We start from the raw sequence: 13,327 nt of genomic DNA, 5'->3' as shown, positions 1-13,327 counted from the left end.
CATCCACGCAACCGAACTCCAAGTTAGGCCACACTTGGAGTATAGTGTTCAATTCTGGTTGCCACACTACCAGAAGGATGTGGAGGCTTTAGAGAGGGTGCAGAAGAGATTTACCAGAATGTTGCCTGGTATGGAGGGCATAAGCTATGAGGAGCGGTTGAATAAACTCGGTTTGTTCTCACTGGAACGAAGGAGGTTGAGGGGCGACCTGATAGAGGTCTACAAAATTATGAGGGGCATAGACAGAGTGGATAGTCAGAGGCTTTTCCCCAGTGTAGAGGGGTCAATTACTAGGGGGCATAGGTTTAAGGTGAGAGGGGCAAGGTTTAGAGTAGATGTATGAGGCAGGTTTTTTACGCAGAGGGTAGTGGGTGCCTGGAACTCGCTACCGGAGGAGGTAGTGGAAGCAGGGACGATAGTGACATTTAAGGGGCATCTTGACAAATACATGAATAGGATGGGAATAGAAGGATACGGACCCAGGAAGTGTAGAAGATTGTAGTTTAGTCGGGCAGTATGGTCGGCACGGGCTTGGAGGGCCGAAGGGCCTGTTCCTGTGCTGTACATTTCTTTGTTCTTTGTCTTTGTTCTTTTGAATCAACCTTACAAGCACATTTTTAAATGTCTATGAAGTTTAGTTTTTATCGGTTTTTACCAGTTTCCACTGACAAATTCACTAATTTTGGGGGCTAATGAATTATAAATAAAAAATATCCTCCTGAGTTAGAGAAAAAACTCTAACATCGTCTCAAGAATTTGTGTCACTGCATCTGTGATATGAGGTCATTGACATGATGAGCAGGCATCTCTTGAACTAATCTTTGGCAGGAAAAGAAATAAGTGGCATGCAATGTGGATTTTATTTAAGAAGATTAGAATCATTTCATGTAATGATTGTGAGCTTTATGACCTGGAATCTCTTTGGCGTTTCTGCCAATCAGACTGTATAATTCTGATGGTATGTCGGTAAAAATCCCTTTAATACAGTAACTGTCACTCTTTTATTTCTAATTGTTATGTAGTAAGGACACCAATGCCGTGTTATGGATACCACACTGATAATCCCCAAATGATTGAGACCATCATTCATACTCTGGTTCAGATTATATACCAAAGCATTGTTTATTAAAAGCAACATTACAGCTGTTCCCCAGCGCACAAAATCCATCTTTTTTTATATCCTACCATTATTGTGGCAGCGAAGTACCTGAGAGCATGACAATAAAAATAGAAGCCCCTAAATTCCTTGGTCCTGCACCAAAACATCACGAGGGGCCTGTAATGACTTAGGCCAGGCCTTTGAGATTGGCCAATTAGAATACGAGTGCCCTGATTAATGGCCCAATCAGGGAACCCCTTTCTGTGTATATAACAGGGAGTGTCAGATCCGCTGCACTCCTGGTGCAGACAGCAAGCTGAATGGTCATGGTTGTTCAGCTGTTGGGTTTGTAAATAAAAGGGATTCTGGTGATGGGACTTCTGCCTCCGTGGACTTATTACAGTGGCGCTGAGGAAAACGGAATGACCCAAAGGAACCTGCTCATTAGCAGCCGCGGCATATTGAGGGTAAGCCACTGACAGGCAGAATGCCTTTATTCGGAAAGTTGGACTCTTTTGACCCTGCAGTGGAAGACTGGGCCCAATATGTAGAGCGGATGAAGAACTTCTTTAGAGCAAACGATATACTTCCGGATGAAAAGCAATGGGTCATTCTGCTGACCCCGTGTGGGCTGGCAGCCTTTGCCATTATGAGCAGTCTCACTTTTCCGGAGGCACCGGACACGAAAACTTTCCAGGAATTGACAGACTTAGTAAAAGAGTATTATGACCCTAAGCCACCTCTGATCCTGCGAAGATAGCGGTTTTACTCAGCATTCCGAGACACTGAGGAGTCAGTTACAAACTTTTTAACAAGATTAAGGCGATTAGGGTCTGACACTAAATTAGATGCTCCGAGACCATTTGGAATGTGGAATAAATAATTTCGCAATACAGAAACGTCTGTTAGCAGAGGCCGAGCTGGATTGCAAACCAGCATTGCAGCTGGCTTTGTCCTTCGAAAAAGCGGCAAGCGGAAAGCATGAGTTACAGGGTACTCCGATGGAGGTAGACGCCCATACCAGTGAAACTGAGTTAAGGGACTACCGCTGGGGGATAGCAACTGAATAGCCACCCTCAGGAACGACTCGGATACTAAGTTACCCAGGTCCACTTGCAGAAGCCCTCCCAAGCAAGGTAAAATTAGGTTCAGAAAGACAGCAGCCCTTGCAGCCTTCCGGCCGGCAGAATATTGTAGTTGTTGCCAGAGATCGGAGCCAGAAAGGAGAAATAGAAGCCCAAAACCATCATCCTGGAGAAGGTCACGTAGGCCGGGGTACAGGAGAATGCATACTCTAGAAGCCCCACCTACCTCCAACGAGGAACAATTACATTGTGTTGCGATGGTTAAATCAAAACCCATTAAATTATCCATAAGGTTGATTGGACGTCCCACACTGATGGAAGTCGACACTGGAGCAGCTGTCTCAGTGATAGGGGAAACATTATTCAATAAAATTCACGCTGGACTCCAACCCTTATTCCTAATCAGGACCTCGGCAAAACTGAGGACATACACAGGGGAACCACTGAGAGTGCTGGGCACAATGCAAGTAACTGTGGCTTATGGAGAGCAACTGGTTAGGCTGCCTTTAATGGGAGTGAAAGGTGTGGGGCCAAGCTTATCGGAACGAAACTGGCTAAAAGAGATCCAGCTGCATTGGGTAAACATTTCCCAGCTGGAAAATGGCCGCCTGAGCGAACTCCTGTGCAAATACCCAGAGGTTTTCCGAGAAGGGCTCGGAACAATAAAGTGAGCAAAGGCGACATTGCATGTTGATCCAAAGACAGTTCCAAAATTCTACAAGACCCGATCAGTACCCTTCACATCAAGGCAGAAAGTCGATTTGAAATAAAATGATTAGAGCGTGAGGGAAAACCGGTCCAGTTTGCAGAGTGGGCGGCACCCGTGGTGCCTATCCTTAAGCTGGACGGCTCGGTCCGCCTTTGTGGAGATTTCAAACAAACGATTAATCACAACTCACAACAGGACAAATACCCAATTCCCCGGATTAAGGATTTGTATGCAAAGCTGGCTGGAGGACTCCTGTTCTCAAAGCTGGATATGAGCCACGCATATCTACAGCTGAAGCTGGACGAAGAGTGCCAAAAATTCTCAACGATAAACACCCTGAAGGGCCGTTCGGGGTATCGTCAACTTGTGCGATATTCCAGAGAACAATGGAGAATATATTGCAAAGGCTACCACAAGTCGCCATTTACCTGGACAACGTCATCATTACAGGAAAACAAAGGCAGAAAACCTGGAGGAAGTCATTGGGTGGTTTTCAGCAGTAGGTGTGCGCCTAAAGAGGGAGAAATGTGTTTTCCTAGCACCTCAAGTAACCTATCTGGGATACAAGGTTGACAAATCAGGGCTACACCCTTTGGAGGACCGGGTGAGGGAGATTAAAGATGCCCCGGCCCCCACCACAATCCAGGAGTTAAGGTCTTTTTTAGGACTAGTGACATATTATGGAAAGTTCATACAGAACAGAGCTTCCATCTTGGACCCCCGACACCAATTACTAAAAAGGTGACAAGCCAGAGTGGTCCGCCCGCCAAGACCGGACTTTCAAGAAGATAAAAGAACAGCTTTCCTCAGAGACTATCTTGGCACACTACAACCCCAGGAAAGAGTTGGTGCTCACGTGCGACGCGTCTCCATATGGCATTGGTGCAGTTTTGGCACACTGAGGGCAAAACGGATAGGAATGACCTATTGCGTTAGCTTCCAGGATGCTGGCAGCAGCAGAACGAAAGTACGCCCAAATCGAAAAGGAAGGCTGTGATCTTCGTGGTGAAGAAATTTCACCAGTACTTGTACGGGCGGAAATTCACTATAATTACAGACCAGAAGCCATTGCTGGGTTTGACGGGCAGCATGGTCGGCATGCGCTTGGTGGGCCGAAGGGCCTGTTCCTGTGCTGTACTTTTCTTTGTTCTTTGTTGAAAGAAGACAAAGCAATACCACCAATAGCTTTGGCCCGGATCCAACACTGGGCCCTACTACTGGCGGTGTACCAGTATCAACTGGAGCATCGGCCAGAAACCCGTGTGGCAAATGCCGATGCACTAAGCAGGCTGCCATTACACGATGCCCCGCCAAGTCAAGGCCGTCAAGCCATACTGGCTGAATTACATCATGGGCACCCGGGAGTCTCAAGAATGAAGATGCTGGCCAGAAGCTATATCTGGTGGCTGGGTCTGGACACAGACATAGCGGCATTGGTAGGTCGGTGCCAAGAATGCCAACAAGGGCAGAAGGTGCCACTGGCAGCCCTGCTGCACGCATGGGAGTGGCCAGGTAGACCATGGTCGCGACTTCATGTCGATTTTGCAGGGGCCACGACAACACTCGCCGAGAAAGGCAGTTCGGCGTGGGTGAAAATGTATGGGTCAGAAATTATGCGAATGGCCCCACATGGGTAGCAGGAACAGTCAAGGCCAGGACAGGACTTGTGTTGTATGAGATACGTGTCGGACAACATGTAATAAAGAAACACCTGGACCAGGTGCAGACCTCAGATTTGTTTCCTCCTCTGGAGTTGACTCAGACCAGCATACCAAGGACTGTGGAGAGTCCTCCCCTCCGACACCACTGGTGAGGACATCGGACTCTGATATGGACACCGTGGATGATGCCGCAGCTGTACCCCTACCACCGGAGGGAAGGGGCAAACCTCCCCTCAGGCGCTCACATCGGAAAAGACGGGCGCCTAGCCATTATACCCCCCCCCCCCCCCCACGTCGGAGGCCGACGTGGAGGAGCCGGACCTGGCGCAAAAACGAAGCAGGAGACCCATGAGTCACGGGAACCATGGGGGCTCCTTGGACTTTAGGGTGGAAGGGTGTAATGACTTAGGTCAGGCCTTTGCGAATTGGCCAATTAGGGAACCCTTATCTGTGTATATAACGGAGTGTCAGATCCTCTGCACTCCCGGTGTAGACAGCAGACTGAAAATGGTCATAGTTGTTCAGCTGTTGGCTTTGTAAATAAAAGGAATTCTGGTGACGGGACTTCTGCCTCCGTGGACTTATTACAGGGCCTGACTGGAGCTCTAAAATAATGAGACAGACCAGGTTATGTCTGCCTTCGTTATTCTGGTTGTTTCCTGGTTGCCTTTTATGAGACTGAGCATGCATCTAGAAAAAGAAGCATTGCAAAGGCTCCAGGGTCTCCAATGTAGTCACAAGTTCCCATTTTTGAGGCTGATTGGGGACCAAGTATAGTCACTAATAACACCAATCAAGGTGAGGCATACCGGCCTCTACACAGGCACAAATTGGGACTAAGGGTTAGGTCTGGCAAGCAAACTGTACTCCAAAGAACAGAAATCTTTAAACAATTATCTTGACAGGTCATTTTACAGGTCATTGAAAGGGGCAACACAGGTGGAGAAGGTAGTCAAGAAGGCATACGGCATGCTGGCCTTCATTGGCCGGGGCATTGAGTATAAGAATTAGCAAGTCATGTTGCAGCTGTATAGAACCTTAGTTAGGCCACACTTGGAGTATAGTGTTCAATTCTGGTCGCCACACTACCAGAAGGATGTGGAGGCTTTAGAGAGGGTGCAGAAGAGATTTACCAGAATGTTGCTTGGTATGGAGGGCATAAGCTATGAGGAGCGGTTGAATAAACTCGGTTTGTTCTCACTGGAACGAAGGAGGTTGAGGGGCGACCTGATAGAGGTATACAAAATTATGAGGGGCATAGACAGAGTGGATAGTCAGAGGCTTTTCCCCAGGGTAGAGGGGTCAATTACTAGGGGGCATAGATTTAAGGTGAAAGGGGCAAGGTTTAGAGTAGATGTACGAGGCAAGTTTTTTACGCAGAGGGTAGTGGGTACCTGGAACTCGCTACCGGAGGAGGTAGTGGAAGCAGGGACGATAGGGACATTTAAGGGGCATCTTGACAAATATATGAATAGGATGGGAATAGAAGGATACGGACCCAGGAAGTGTAGAAGATTGTAGTTTAGTCGGGCAGTATGGTCGGCACGGGCTTGGAGGGCCGAAGGGCCTGTTCCTGTGCTGTACATTTCTTTGTTCTTTGTTCTTTGTTTGAATTACCCCCTCGCTTGTTTAATGCATTGCTAAGATCGGGAGTTATGAGGGTTGGAAATCCCCTCCCCCACAGGTGGGTGACAAGCGCCAAGTAAATTAAGTGCCCTTTTAAAATCTAGTTAGAGAGTCGAGTGAAGGTCAGCATTGGACATACCAGTTGGTGCAATTATGGCATAAGAACTGGGATATAGACTATGCAACTGCAGGGTAAGGTTCTTCAGTTTTACATTTACTTCTTCAAAAACAAAGTGCCTCCAACAATAACTTGTCTTGATATACTCTCTTTAACATGGACAAACATTGTACTCCACCGATGCGTAATCAAAAATGTGACTCAGAATGCAAGAAGTAATTATTAGCAGGGGTGACAAAAGCTTGATGAGAGAGGTGTTTTCAAGAGGTTCTTAAAAAAGGAGAGGGAGATGCAGTGGTGGAGGGGTTTAGGAAAGGAATTTCAGAGAATGGAGCCTAGATGGCAGAATGCATTGCTGCCAATGAAGGGGCAAAGGCAGATGCATGAGTTGCTGGAGTAAGAGAAATGGAGAATTCAGCACATGTTTTGGTGAAAGAAGCAAGTGGGTAGGAAGGGGCTTGGAAGGGATTTAAACACACACTTGCAAAATATCTCGGGATGGTAACCTACGTTAAAGACGCAAAAGAAATGAAAGTTATTGTGATTTTTACCATTTTAAAATCAGAGTTCACATCCAATTATAGTCACAGGCAAAAAAATCAGTTAGGTTAGTGAGAGGAAGGTTGAGTAAGTTTGTGGTATAGTAAACAGTACATTATATTCTAAACAATCAAATTAGCCAGAGGGGTTGACTACTAACGGGTCAGAATGGAGGAGAGTTTGTGTAGGGGTCGGGATTGAAGGCGTTAGCAACAGCGCCGCACCCGACAGCCCCGGGGAGATATTCAGGGAGCCCGGTAGTAATAGTTTTGTTGGGAAATTGGAGGCAGTTTCGCCAGCACTTTGTGTTGGGGCAGGGGAAAGGGAAATGCCGATTCGGGGGAACCATAGATTTGAGCCAGGGAAGTGGGAGGGAAATTTTCGGAGATGGGAGGAGAAAGGAATTAGAACACTAAAAGATTTATTTCTTGGGGGCCACTTTGCGGGATTGAAGGAGCTGGGAGTGAAGTATGGGCTAGAGCAGGGGGAAATATTTAGATACATGCAGGTTCGAGACTTCGTCAGAAAGGAGATACAGGGCTTCCCAGTAGAGCTGGCTTCCACATTGCTGGAGGAGGTGCTGACGACAGGAGGACTGGAGCAGGGGGTAGTATCGGCGGTTTACGGGGCTATTTTGGAAGAGGAGAAGGCACCACTGGAAGGAATCAAGGCAAAGTGGGAGGAAAAGTTGGGAGAGGGTCTGGAGGTAGGTTCTGGTGTGAGGTGCTCCGGATGGTGAACGCCTCCACCTCGTGTGCAAGGTTGGGGCTGATACAGTTGAAGGTTGTATATAGAGCACACCTCACTAGGGGAAGGATGAGCCGGCTCTTTGAGGGGGTAGAAGATGTGTGTGGAAGTTGCGGGGGGGGGGGGGGGGGGGGCAGACGCAAACCACGTTCATATGTTTTAGTCCTGTCCAAAGCAGGAGGATTACTGGAAGGAGGTTTTGAGGCAACCTCTAAAGTAGTGCACATGAAACTGGACTCGGGGCCCTTGGGAGGCCATATTCGGGGTGTCGGCACAGCCGGGGATCGAAATGGTGCGGAGGCAGATGTTGTAGCCTTCGCCTCATTGATTGCCCGAAGATCAACCTCTCCATCCTGTGCCCTGGTGTGGCGGGGGGATCTGCTGCAATTCTTGACCCTTGAGAAGGTCAAATTTGAAATGAGGGGAAGGATGGAGGGGTTCTACAATTCATGGATGTTATTCATTATGCACTTTTGAGAATTGGATTACATCGAAAATTTGGGCAGAGGGGGACTGTATGTGTTAATGATGAATAAGGGTGATTCCTGATTCCTTTTTGTCATTTGTTTATGTTAACATGCGGACTAATGTTTGGGGGTTTGGTGGGAGCATGGGTTGTTATTGATATAGGATTGACATTGCATTCATAAGAACATAAAAACATAAGAACTAGGAGCAGGAGTAGGCCACCTGGCCCCTCGAGCCTGCTCCGCCATTCAATGAGATCATGGCTGATCTTTTGTGGACTCAGCTCCACTCAACCCTTAATCCCTTTATTCTTCAAAAAACTATCTATCTTTATCTTAAAAACATTTAATGAAGGAGCCTCTACTGCTTCACTGGGCAAGGAATTCCATAGATTCACAACCCTTTGGGTGAAGAACTTCCTCCTAAACTCAGTCCTAAATCTACTTCCCCTTATTTTGAGGCTATGCCCCCTAGTTCTGCTTTCACCCGCCAGTGGAAACAACCTGCCCACATCAATCGTATCTATTCCTTTCATAATTCTATATGTTTCCATAAGATCCCCCCCCTCATCCTTCTAAATTCCAATGAGTACAGTCCCAGTCTACTCAACCTCTCCTCGTAATCCAACCCCCTTCAGCTCTGGGATTAACCTAGTGAATCTCCTCTGCACACCCTCCAGCGGCAGTACATCCTTTCTCAGGTAAGGAGACCAAAACTGAACACAATACTCCAGGTGTGGCCTCACTAACACCTTATACAATTGCAGCATAACCTCCCTAGTCTTAAACTCCATCCATCTAGCAATGAAGGACAAAATTCCATTCGCCTTCTTAATCACCTGTTGCACCTGTAAACCAACCTTTTGCGACTCATGCACTAGCACACCTAGGTCTCTCTGCAAAGCAGCATGTTTTAATATTTTATCATTTAAATAATAATCCTGTTATTCCAGTTATTCTTATAGGCTATTATTCCTACCAAAATGGATAACCTCACATTTGTCAACATTGTATTCCATCTGCCAGACCCTAGCCCATTCACTTAACCTATCCAAATCCCCCTGCAGACTTCCGGTATCCTCTGCACTTTTTGCTTTACCACTCATCTTAGTGTGATCTGCAAACCTGGACATTCTAAATCATCTATGTCAATTGTGGGCCCAACACTGATCCCTGAGGGACACCACTAGCTACTGATTGCCAACCAGAGAAACACCCATTAATCCCCACTCTTTGCTTTCTATTAATTAACCAATCCTCTATCCATGCTACTACTTTCCCCTTAATGCCATGCATCTTTATCTTATGCAACAACCTTTTGTATGGCCCTTGTCAAAGGCTTTCTGGAAATCCAGATATACCACATCCATTGGCTCCCCATTATCTACCGCACTGGTAATGTCCTCAAAAAATTCCACTAAATTAGTTAGGCACGACCTGCCCTTTATGAACCCATGCTGCGTCTGCCCAATGGGACAATTTCCATTCAGATGCCTCGCTATTTCTTCCGTGATGATAGATTCCAGCATCTTCCCTGCTACCAAAGTTAAGCTCACTGGCCTATAATTACCCACTTTCTGCCTACCTCCTTTTTTAAACAGTGGTGTCACGTTTGCTAATTTCCAATCCGCTGGGACCACCCCAGAGTCTAGTGAATTTTGGTAAATTATCACTAGTGCATTTGCAATTTCCCTAGCCATCTCTTTTAGCACTCTGGGGTGCATTCCATCAGGGCCAGGAGACCTCTCTACCTTTAGCCCCATTAGCTTGCCCATCACTGCCTCCTTAGTGATAACAATCATCTCAGGGTCCTCACCTGTCATAGCCTCTTTCTATCAGTCACTGGCATGTTATTTGTGTCTTCCACTGTGAAGACCGACCCAAAAAACCTGTTCAGTTCCTCAGCCATTTCCTCATCTCCCATTATTAAATCTCCCTTCTCATCCTCTAAAGGACCAATATATACCTCAGCCACTATTTTTTGTTTTATATATTTGTAGAAACTTTTACTATCTGTTTTTATATTCTGAGCAAGTTTACTCTCATAATCTATCTTACTCTTTTTTTATAGCTTTTTTAGGAGCTTTCTGTTGCCCACTAAAGATTTCTCAGTCCTCTAGTCTCCCACTAATCTTTGCCACTTTGTATGCTTTTCCCTTCAATTTGAAACTCTCCCTTATTTCCTTAGATATCCATGGTCGATTTTCCCTCTTTCTACCGTCCTTCCTTTTTGTTGGTATAAACCTTTGCTGAGCACTGTGAAAAATAGCTTGGCAGGTTCTCCACTGTTCCTCAACTGTTTCACCATAAAGCCTTTGCTCCCAGTCTACCTTAGCTAGTTTTTCTCTCATCCCATTGTAATCTCCTTTGTTTAAGCACAAAACACGTGTTTGATTTTACCTTCTCACCCTCCATCTGTATTTTAAATTCCACCATATTGTGATCGCTCCTTCTGAGAGGATCCCTAACTATGAGATCCTGAATCAATCCTGTCTCATTACACAGGACCAGATCTAGGACCGCTTGTTCCCTTGTAGGTTCCATTACATACTGTTCTAGGAAACGATCGCGGATAGATTCTATAAACTGCTCCTCAAGGCTGCCTAGACCGACCTGGTTAAACCAATCGACATGTAGATTAAAATCCCCCATGATAACTGCTGTACCATTTCTACATGCATCAGTTATTTCTTTGTTTATTGCCTGCCCCACCATAATGTTACTATTTGGTGGCCAATAGACTACTCCTTTCAGTGACTTTATCGCCTTACTATTCCTGATTTCCACCAAAATGGATTCAACCTTATCCTCCATAGCACCGATATCATCCCTTACTGTTGCCCGGATGTCATCCTTAAATAACAGAGCTACACCACCTCCCTTAGCATCCACTCTGTCCTTCTGAATAGTTTGATACCCTCGGATATTTAACTCCCAGTCTTGACCATCCTTTAACCATGTTTCAGTAATGGCAACTAAATCATAGTCATTCACGATGATTTGCGCCATCAACTCATTAACCTTATTCCGAATACTACGAGCATTCAGGTAAAGTACACTTATGTTGGCTTTTATACCTCTGTTTTGAATCTTAACACCTCGATCAGTAACCTCTCCTAAGTTATATTTCCTCTTTACCTTTCTCCGAATTTTCCTTGTCTTTGAACCCATATCTTCATGTAACAACCTGCCGCGTCGCTTACCATTTATGTTTTTACTTCCCGTTTTATTCCTTTTCGTATTACTGGGCCTATTCACTGAGCTGTCCTCAGTCACTGTACCTTGTACTGTCGCCCTTTTTGATTTTTGTCTTTGTTTCTGTCCCTGTTTTACTACCTTCCGACTTCCTGCATTGGTTCCCATGCCCCTGCCACATTAGTTTAAACCCTCTCCAACAGCTCTAGCAAACACCCCCCCAGGACATCTGTTCCAGTCCTGCCCAGGTGCAGACCGTCCCACCTCCCCCAGAACCGGTTCCAATGCCCCAGGAATTTGAATCCCTCCCTCTTGCACCATCTCTCGAGCCACGCATTCATCCTATCTATCCTGACATTCCTACTCTGACTAGGTCATTACAGTACGAAGTCTTACAACACCGGGTTAAAGTCCAACAGGTTTGTTTCGATGTCACTAGCTTTCGGAGCGCTGCTCCTTCCTCAGGTGAATGAAGAGGTCTGTTCCAGAAACACATATATAGACAAATTCAAAGATGCCAAACAATGCTTGGAATGCGAGCATTAGCAGGTGATTAAATCTTTACAGATCCAGAGATGGGGTAACCCCAGGTTAAAGAGGTGTGAATTGTACCAAGCCAGGACAGTTGGTAGGATTTTGCAGGCCAGATGGTGGGGGATGAATGTAATGCGACATGAATCCCAGGTCCCGGTTGAGGCCGCACTCATAAAGCCAACATAAGTTTCTACAAAGATGCAAGAAAGCAGACAAGATCCCGAAAGGGCTACAGATCACAAACCCACTCAAGTCGACCTACAACACAGAAAAAATGAGTGCGGCCTCAACCGGGACCTGGGATTCATGTCGCATTACATTCATCCCCCACCATCTGGCCTGCAAAATCCTACCAACTGTCCTGGCTTGGTACAATTCACACCTCTTTAACCTGGGGTTACCCCATCTCTGGATCTGTAAAGATTTAATCACCTGCTAATGCTCGCATTCCAAGCATTGTTTGGCATCTTTGAATTTGTCTATATATGTGTTTCTGGAACAGACCTCTTCATTCACCTGAGGAAGGAGCAGCGCTCCGAAAGCTAGTGACATCGAAACAAACCTGTTGGACTTTAACCTGGTGTTGTAAGACTTCGTACTGTGCTCACCCCAGTCCAACGCCGGCATCTCCACATCATAGGTCATTACAGATTGTTGTTTACTGCTGGGTGTAAATTTGGGAGAAAATGTGAAAAAGGAGGAGAATAAATATATTTTTAAAAAAACTATCAGATTAGCTTTTCGTTCAGTTTTGCATCCTGTGACCCAACTTATTCACAATTGTTCAGAACAAATACAACCTTCTGAATTTCTCCAGGTCAGAAACATGACCCAGAAAATCTTCATACAAAAACAAATTGTTATTCTCGTACAGTACATCACAAGAAAATATTTTCTTACTTTAATTACCAAATGTTTGCTCAATCATGGCTCATATCTGAAACTCACTGAAATCAGATGCCCAATTGGTCCTCTTTTGTTTTATGTGAAACAAGAAACAGTATTTTGCAACTTATTTGTTTGATTCTTACCTTTGAAAAAGCAGTCTTCGTTATGGACAATTGAAATTTTTTGTTTCTTCAGGCAAGCGGCACGATGAAGCTCACAGTGGTTTTCATAAAGTTCCCCATCAGAACCACACACCGGTTTATAATTGGGCTTGCAGCGCTCCATACAGGCACAGTCTGCCTGTCCTGTCTCCTTGTTGACAATACAATGTCGACCAAGCCCACAGTACTTGTTTTCACAAGGTCCAAAATGGCCATCCTGACCATAGTAGACTGAAAAGTAAAAGAACCAGATGTATCAATACCTTGGGTGTTTGTATGATATAAATACAGTTATGTTACATTATCGAGCCAGCTGATATATATATATATATATATTTATGTTTTTGACAAACTTGCAGCTTAACTGCAAAATTGGAGTCAGTTTGTTTCAATTTGCAGTTTGTTAATCATGATAAAAAACACCAGCCAATCAGAATCAATTTGCCAACCAATCAGCAAGATGGAAAGCTACAGCAAAATGTCTTTATTTTCAGCAA

The 13,327-nt window shown here is 45.4% G+C and overlaps 1 protein-coding gene across 5 annotated transcripts in view; it reads right to left on the bottom strand.

The window, feature by feature from the left end:
• Positions 1 to 13,327, bottom strand: part of fstl5 (follistatin-like 5) — a 1,269,795-nt gene that overhangs the window by 806,469 nt on the left and 449,999 nt on the right. For all 5 annotated transcript variants that reach the window (XM_072496156.1, XM_072496159.1, XM_072496157.1 and 2 more), the window contains exon 4: positions 12,813 to 13,061. In XM_072496156.1, coding sequence (XP_072352257.1) covers positions 12,813 to 13,061 — 249 coding nt within the window. The remainder of the gene's footprint in view (positions 1 to 12,812; positions 13,062 to 13,327) is intronic.

The sequence above is a fragment of the Scyliorhinus torazame genome, chromosome 3 (genome assembly GCF_047496885.1).
Source record: "Scyliorhinus torazame isolate Kashiwa2021f chromosome 3, sScyTor2.1, whole genome shotgun sequence".
NCBI classification, from domain to species: Eukaryota; Metazoa; Chordata; class Chondrichthyes; order Carcharhiniformes; family Scyliorhinidae; genus Scyliorhinus; species Scyliorhinus torazame.
Note: the sequence above shows the minus strand (reverse complement) of the source record. Positions and strands in the feature narration are given on the sequence as shown.